Here is a 9,277-nt window from a genome sequence, read left to right on the forward strand (position 1 = left end):
ATGTAGCTTTTGTAATTATCCACCAATTTCTTAGAATTAAACACTATCTACTGATTTGCATCGAAGCGTTTCTTATGATAGTGATTTTAATCACTGCCAGATTAAATCTATACTGGACCCAACTATGCAACATCCCCACTATGCCGCGACCCCACTGTGCTGGGTTTTTTTTTTTCGTATTAAAGGATATTACTTAAGCTTTCTTCTTCTTCTTTTTCCTAGCCTTAATCCCAACTACTTGGGGTAGGCCACCTTAATCCTAAACTTCCACTTGACACGATCTCCCACATCATCTACGCTCACATCAGCCGTCTACATATCACATTCAATTACATCCCTCCATCTCTTTTTTCCTCTACCTCTTGTTCCTTTAACATTAATTTCTATAACTTTTGTTACAGCTTTCGTTTCCTATCTCCTTATAACATGACCATACCATCTAAATCTATTTTCTTCCATCTTATCTACGATTAACACTACACCTATACTTTCTTTTATATGTTCGTTCCTTATCCTATTTTCTCTAGTCACTCCACTTATCCAACTAAGCATTCTCATCTCAGCTACACTTATTCTCTACTCTACTTTCTTGTCAACCGCCCAAGTATAAAATATAAGCTTTTAATTTTATTTAATTAATTAGCCACAAGTGATCAATTTTTATTACATAAGCTTATATTTAAGATATATATAAAAGTATACATTTTCAAAAGTTAAGCTGAATAAGTTCTACTTTTTATACGTATGTTTCAAGTTTTGAATGCCTTATATACAAAAAGAAATTGTCCGATTTAAAAAAAAGTAAATCGCATGAAAGGGGATATATAAAATATTTATAAGAAACAAAAATTTGTGTTAATCAATACATTTTTCAAAAAGTTATAGCAATTTAAAGTTGAAAACAAAAATTTTTAAAAATTGTAATAGTTGTGGGGATTGTTTCTATTTACAGTGAACGAGGGAATTTTTAAGGATACTACTATGATCAACTAGATCCGATTTATGATCTTTTGACATATCGTTGAAATAAATCGGTCCGGTAAGAGCTGAAAAAAGTGGCTACTAACAAAAAAACACATCATACTAATTTTTGTTTATTTCTTAATTTATATTTTGATGTCGCGCTCATTAAGTTTAAAAATATTGGTTCTCTAGAAAATTCTCTATAATAATAATATAAATATATTTTTACTTAACTAGCACAAAAAATTTAATTAATTTTAATAATTATTAAAAACTGAATTTTGCCAGTGAAAGAATAGTTCAGATTTCGTATTAAAAATTATGACTTTGCAATAAAACAATGTAAATATTTTGTTATAAGATCTACTAGCAACAACTTGTTACAATCAGATATAAAATCTTTTTAGTGAAGGACTTGGTGGTATCTGTTATCTGGTACTGTTCATTCACTGGTGCTTTTACCTAATAATCTATAAAAATGTAAATGATTGTATTGTTCAACTTTTAAAAAAGATCTTGAACAATACTATACAATTTTTTATAACGCTTTCTTCTTGTAGCAAAATGGTATAAATTATCCAAACAATTTTGTTTGACCTAAAAAATATCTTGTTGTTCGCTTTTTATCTCTAACTTTTTTTTTCGGGATAATTATAAAACAATTAAATAACTTACGAGTAGCTTTAGTTAATAGTTCTATTACTAATCTATAATAACAAGTTACTAATTGATACTCGTGACGGTCTGTTAAGTGGTTATTTCATAAAAGTGTATAAATTAAAATATAATTTATTTTTATAAATAATCATAAATATCAAGTTTGTTATTAAAAAAATTTATCTTTAAAGATAGATTTTAGGGGTATGATTTGAAAGTTAAATGGAACCCACAATATTATTTGATTTATTGTTAAATGGAGAAGGGTCTAAATAAAATTTTAACTGGTCAATAACTAGTATTGTATTGTTACATTTTGAGTTATTATAATTTTATAATTTGTATAATACTGTGGTTAAATTTTACTATATATAACGTCTATAAAAATGTCTACGACATTCGACCCTAAAGCCTACAGGAAGATTTGCTTCGGTGTCTAATTAGAACCAAATGCTCCAGTTCATTATTGTTGTAGTTATATGATATAATGCACGTATTTCTAACAGTTTTAACTCATTAAAATGATTTTAACGATTCAAAAAAGGGACGTCATATTTAATGATCATTCAATATTATTTATGAATTTAAAACAGAACAAGCTATTGTTTTGGCTCTCTTAACTAAAAAGAATTTTGCTGTTGAAATTGAATAATAGGCTTGTCCATTTAGATGATTTAAACAGTAATTGTAATAATTATTATTAATAATTAAAGGTAAGATATTTTGTGTAATCAACTAATCAAATACAAATTATATCAGTTTATTATATTCAGTACTATAATTTAAAGCAGTTTATAAGAGGTTGCCTATTTTTAAATATATAATAAATATGCAATTTTGATGAGCAAAATAAAAAAAATGTAACTATTTTTTTTGTTTAACCAAATCTGCAAGCCAAAAGTAAACAATCTTAAGACTGCATTTTTTAAAGATTAAAGCTGTATAATTTAAAAAATATTTAGTTAATGAAAATTTCAAAAACAATCTTATACTATATAAAAAAAAGTTTTGTGATAGTTTGATCCTAGAATAAAGAAAATAACACAATTTTTTTACCTGTTATTCTAAGAATAGACCTATTCTATCGAGGATGAAGATAACAAGAGCTTGACATTACTAATCAAAAACAGTGTCGGTCTGGCCTACCTTACTATTTTGCAATCATTGGAGGCTCTTGGATATTTTTTAAAATTAGTGGCCTGTTGTCTATTGATTTTCAAGCCCTTCCATGTCTTTGGTAGGACGGAAAGTTCCACTGCTTTACATTCTGAAAATTACCAAGTAACTGTTTTTTTCTACGTTATACTTCGAAATGCTGTTGTCGATGGGTTCCCTGAAAATTTTATATTGGTAACGCAAACATAAGTCAGACCTACATTGATTGAAAAGTAACCGATATTCAAAGAATAGGTATTAAAATAAGCAAAAGCGGAAATTTTTTATATTTCCGTTTAGATTCGGTTATTTTTTTGAAATGCAAATATTTAAAATATCCAATACAGTTTTTGTTGAAATAAGTATTTTTTGAATTTTGATTACGATTGCAGTTATAAAAATATTGTAAAATAATAACAGTATTCTTTTAAATACCTAAATTTATTGTATAATAAAAAGATACAGAACTGACTGTTAAATAACATTTTATCTTTATAAACAATATTAAGCTTTTTTCCATAAAATATATATTTATTTGTTTTTTGTTGTATTTATAAAATACAGTGGTTTTCTTAATATCTGTCTTTTATAGGGAGCCGGATTAAATAACCTATATGGGATCCCGGTGCTTTACCTTAAGATAGACCCCCTATAGAAAATATCACTGCCATAAAAAAGTGATGAGCAAAACAAAAACAGTAATCTGACACTAATTATGACAAGCTAGTAAAATTTGTGATGAAGCCCGGGGCGTTTTCTTCCCATTGCCCTCCCCCCATTATCTGGGTTGGTCTTTAATAACTATATTTAGTTTCGCTTTGCACCTTTCTTGAATCATAATTCACCGGAAGTCGACATCGTTGGCTGCAACCGACATCATATCCTTCTTTCTTTAGTAATATTCTATATGTATATTTATTAACATTATGTGCACGCGCAAAATATAATCAATTGATCTGCTCCGAGCAATGTTTTCTGTATGATGTGGATGCATATTTTTAGAAACTACTAAAGCAGAGGCACGCATACAGCCTACTCCCACCACAAACCAATACATATAAGACTATAATTAAGGGAGACTAAAGACCAAACGATGGTGAACATTAAAAAGTACTAGTCAATATTTTTAATCAATAAACTTAATAAAAACGATAAAATACTATTTACAAAAATTGTCTCATTTTTACACGTACAAAAAAATATAAATATTTATAATTGATATAAAAATAATCAATTTGTGTATAAAAAAAAGTATAAAATAATCAAATGGAAATACTTAGTTACAAAACAATACTTTTCGATAATTTAAAAATTGGCTTTTTAAACATATTTTATTCTTGATTCACGTTATTCCATTCACCTTCCATCCTCCAAACACTAAATGCGTAACTTAGTTGTTCATGAGCAACATAGTTGCATGAATTTACTCCAGAAGTACCTTGTTCTAAAAAATGAAACCATTAAACAATGTTAATAAATTTGTTTACAATTATCCCACTTCGCTCAAATATAAAGTATGATACATTTTTATAATCTGTATATTGTGTTCAATTATAGTTCAGTGATTTTGGAATAACTGAAAACATGTGAAAATAGTCCAATATTTGATATTTATCAATCATTTGTTCATAACTATTAAATCATATTATTAATTTCAATTTTGAGTTCTTACCCTAGTTTACCTTTAAGTTTATAATGTTAATATTTATCAATGAAAATATCAATTATTACTAAAGATAATACGTTAAAAAGCGTTATCTTAAATGTGGAATGGTTATTTTATGTATAGCGTCAAGCAAATAAACTAATAAATCCGTTTATTGGATAGTTCATCGATATTTAATTTAAATCAATAGCGAAAATTATTAAATGGCTGTTTTCAAGTAGTTGGGATTAAGGCGAGGAAAAAGAAGAAGAGTGAATACTATTAAATATTACGAAAAAATTACTAAAATTTATTTTTTGGCTTTTGGTCGTTATTATGTGAGTAACACTATAAACGCTTAAGAACACATGATGTGTGATTTGAGTGGTTGTTGATTTTACGGAATCCCTAATCATGTAAAACGTGCCTTTTCTAATTTTTACAATAATACACTACATGCAGTGTATTTTTTCATTGCAAATCAAGGATGTGTACCGGAACAGACAATGTTATTGAGTAATAAACGTTCTTAAGCGTAATCCTCAAGGATTATATTTTAAACCCTATAAAAATGTGAAAATATCATATAAGTAGTACCGCGTTGTTTAATATACATGATGATATTTTTAATTTTTATACAAATTATTTTTTAATTTTATTTATGTTCCTGTTTATTTATTCATTGAACAGTATATATGAATCCAAGAGTTAGTAATTAATTTACGACCCACCCATAAGGTTCTTTGTTTTAATGAAATAATGTTTGATGCACTTTAATTTCAATTATAGATAGTATGTTTTTTTATTATTTTTACCATTATTATATTTTAAACAGAATTTAACCAATTTAATGCTTCAAAAATATCCCTTAACCACAAAACCGTCTTAAAATGTTTACAGCCGTCTTGTAGCAAAAATATGAAATGCTTCAAATAAATAACATAACGGATAATTATTAAATTAAACATTATTAAAACGTATTTTCTTGTACATTTTTTTAATAGTGACGTAGTACCTATAAAAGGCACTTTACAACAGTTACTACATTTATTTTTAGTGTGGCTTTTCTTAAAGCACATACTAAGGGATTGTAAAATTATGTTATTAAAAATATTGTTGTTTGGTACACAATACATTAGTAACAACTATTTACCTATTGAATGTTGAGAATCCGAGTCAGTGCTTAAATTGGGTAGTGCAATATCGTCCGAATTCGCTTTGTGTAGTACTTGATAAAGAAAATCAATATATCTAGTAGCTAATTTAAGTGTTTGGATTTTTGAAAGTTTATCTGAAGGAAGTGTAGGAATAATTTTTCGTAATGATGCAAAAGCTTCGTTAAGGCTTTGAGTTCTCTGTCGTTCTCGTACGTTTGCCATAACTCTTTGACTTTGCATTTCTTCGGGTGTCTGAGGTGATCGTCTTCTAGATTTAGACGGCGTTTGAAATTCTTTGGACCTAGAGGCTCGTTTTTTTCCTACAATCAACCAAAAACAAACGATGTTTATTAATGAAATTTATGTTTATAACCTAATTAAATAACTTCATTCAAATAAACATACAATTGTAAATTATATATGCATATTGGAAAGGGACTTAGAATTTAATAGTTCATTTATTCTTCAATATAGTTTTAGATTAAATATATGCATGCATTTTGTGTATGAAATAATCCTGTCTATTATCTAAATTTAAATCCAACTTGTAACGAAGAATTTTTAAAAGCGTCTAGTAAAAAAATGTTTAGGTCCTTCAAATTTTATCTTGAAGTAGCGTTTATAATGTATATGAAGAAGAAAATAAATCAATCATTTTTTAATAGCATTAGATAATACCATAAACATATAGAACATTAATGGATTACTTTCAAAAGTTGTTAAAATTATGATCATATTTCATCATTTAGTTATTTTCACATTTCTAGTTTTAAACAACTTCTATTATTCGTTGATTTTATTATTTTAAAGTAATCGAAACATAAAAACAAAAACATAACATTTTGACATGCAGCTACTAAATTTTAAAAAATGCAAGTTCAGTTCTCGAAAACATTATTTCATAACATTCTGTCATTTACTTTTAAATTACTGTTTTTTTTACATATTTGGGCTGGTCAATGAATGTGATGGAATCAAATATTGAAAAAAACAAACATTAACTTAAAATCAAGTATAAATAAAGGATATTTATAATTACCTTTTTTAATTTCTGTGGACTCGTTTTCTTGACTTGGTGAGTTGCCACCGACACTACAATCATCATACTCTGACTTGACAATTATTCCGTAGTCATAAGGGTAAGTGTTTGACAAGTTTGCGAATTGTAAATCTTGCGGCGTGTGCCAGCTATATGATGAGACTAGATAATCACCGTTAGGTTTATATGAAGAATCCGAATCCATCATCATAGTCACACAAGTAATGTTACACTAGAATTTTTTCTTTAAATATTTTTATTAAAATAAAATACAAAAGCCGTTAGATTATCTACTGGAATATATTTTCCACTTCTACAGGGACTGTGATCACCACTGACGGCTTACCAACTAAGATAATATGGCGGGTCCTTGAACGTGATCTAAATTAAGAACAGCCCGGCGGGTGGGGGTTAAGACTTATCCCACTCCATAAAGATATCTCTGTTGGTTGCATAGAGTAGAAATTTTGTACATCTGCGCGGGAGGAGCCTCCTGGACCTCGCCATGATTGATAGCCTCAAGACACCCGGCTTCTCATATCTTGTCTTATACTACCCTTATGGTCATACAATAATATACTTACGCAGAATATTTCTCAACACCATTCTCCTTCTTTGTCGCCGTTGTGAGTCAACTTCCTTTTAGTTGTTGCATCCAGAAATAATTGGTTCCTAAATAAGTATGTTAATGTAAAGCATTGTATTAAAATTTTAAATTAAAAGATCTTATTCTGAGGATTATCATTCTTTAATTTTTTAATTATATTTGCATTAGCAACTTTATTACAGTCAATTATATATATTAAAAATTTAAAAATTATAGAAAATGAAAATTATTATTTTATTTAATGGCTCCAATATATTTGTTTTAGTTTTAAGTATTTTTAAATAAGTATAAAAAAAATGAAAATCAATCTAATATCTAACAAATTTTACAGTAGGTATTCGAAAAATTATCATAAATTAACTTTTTGTAGATTAAATAAAAATTATTAAAATGTTGAAATATTAAATTCTAATTACAATGTTATTGCAATTCAAACGCATTTATTGTATTTAAAACATTACAAAGTATAAATTAATGAATTATTTTATTTTGTATTTTAGTTCATTTTATGTAAAAAAATTCATTCAGCTTGTATAACAGATCTATACTTATTATTATATATTATGTAGCTCATAAATAAGTGTATATATTTTTCTTCGTAACTATCCTAAAATATATTCACCTGTAGATAAATATTTGCCACAGAATAAAATTAACCTCCATTGCATTTTATCAAGGTAAGTACGAAAAGACCAATAAAACAAATTAGACTCCTCCTTTTCAAATCTTTACAGGTATTATTATTTCCGTTCACCTGGTTAAGCCAATGGAACGTGTTTTTGAACCCCTCAATAAAAATGGTGCCTCATATGACTAATCCCAAAAGAACCCCTACGTCGAGGGTACAACATAAAAATTGTAAAGATTACACAGTCTGTATCCTAAATAAGTATGTATGATTTTCTCCCCTACTCTCACATTTTTTCTGTTCCTATATCCCAAGAAATAATCGGCAGGTCAAAAATAACCCAGTGTTTGACTTTAGCAACCCATGTCCATCAGTTAGTTGTAATATTAGATTTTATTTTATGTTGTTACACATTCAATTTTTAGTTTACTATTGTTTCTAAATTCCAGGACAAAATATTTAATAACCCACAACATTTTTTTATTTTTAAAACTTTTTTTAATTGATAAAAAAGGCTATTTTAAATATTTTAGTTAAATGTAATTAAGAATTTATGTTTAGGTTTATTATGTTCAAATAAACGAATTATTCATAATCGTTAACAATATTTTCTGTTTTTCTTAATAACTTACAAAAAATGAGTAGTAAAATTCAATTACATGTATGATGTCAAATGTCAACGTTGACCCTTCATTTCTTCTTTGCCTATAATTACCTGAATAGCTGTTAATTTATTATTTATCATATTTGTACAGTTAATGTATACCTTATATGTATAATGTGTATATATGTTCAAAGGATTTATCCCGTATATTTAATAAAAATAAAAAATAAAATAAAATAAATTTTTAAATAAAAAATTTTTTTAAAGCACAAGTCCTATAACACATAGTATTTACCTTTATACAAATTTGATACGTAACATTTACTTTTTAAGAGATATTTAACATTTTGTATATTGTATACTATCAATGTTAAAATTAAAAAGACAATTTATTAGTACTTTTTTAATATTTACTTTTATAAATTATACATATTGTTTTTATATTGCAAGCAAGTCAAAAATTTTTTTAAATCATTTTTGTTCAATTTGACTATATTACAGGTTAATAAAACAAGATAATCTGTATATAATTAATAATTATTAAATATAACAATATAGTATAATATATTTAAGGTAATATTTTTACTTTACTTTATTTAAATAACTAAATTTTTATTGGACTTGATAAGTTAATTTAACTCAACAAGTTAAGAACAATTTTAAGTACACATTTACAGTATAAACAGAAATAGTATAATTTATGGAGATTTATAAAAAGATCATGGTAAATGCGTTCTTTTAATTATATTAATTTTATCTTATAATTAGGCAGAGGTAATTCGTTCGATTGCTGTCTTAATAATGACTGCAGTGACATATGTT

The 9,277-nt window shown here is 26.7% G+C and overlaps 1 protein-coding gene across 3 annotated transcripts; it reads right to left on the minus strand.

The window, feature by feature from the left end:
• Positions 1-3,242: 3,242 nt before the first annotated feature.
• LOC126896186 (twist-related protein 2-like) lies at positions 3,243-8,618 on the minus strand. Of its 3 annotated transcripts, none has more exons than XM_050668749.1 (4): positions 8,484-8,618; positions 6,617-7,288; positions 5,574-5,897; positions 3,243-4,219 (listed from the first exon to the last, which is right to left on the minus strand). In XM_050668749.1, the coding sequence occupies exons 2-4, from the start codon at positions 6,825-6,827 to the stop codon at positions 4,107-4,109; spliced, it is 648 nt and encodes a 215-aa protein (XP_050524706.1). In that variant the 5' UTR covers positions 6,828-7,288; positions 8,484-8,618; the 3' UTR covers positions 3,243-4,106. The 3 variants fall into 3 exon arrangements, with proteins under 3 accessions (XP_050524706.1, XP_050524707.1, XP_050524708.1); XM_050668750.1 differs by lacking the exon at positions 8,484-8,618 and adding an exon at positions 7,846-8,249; XM_050668751.1 differs by lacking the exon at positions 8,484-8,618 and having other exon boundaries at positions 6,617-7,361.
• Between the last annotated feature and the right edge of the window lie 659 nt (positions 8,619-9,277).

The sequence above is a fragment of the Daktulosphaira vitifoliae genome, unplaced genomic scaffold (genome assembly GCF_025091365.1).
Source record: "Daktulosphaira vitifoliae isolate Bord-2020 unplaced genomic scaffold, ASM2509136v1 Scaffold_1, whole genome shotgun sequence".
NCBI classification, from domain to species: Eukaryota; Metazoa; Arthropoda; class Insecta; order Hemiptera; family Phylloxeridae; genus Daktulosphaira; species Daktulosphaira vitifoliae.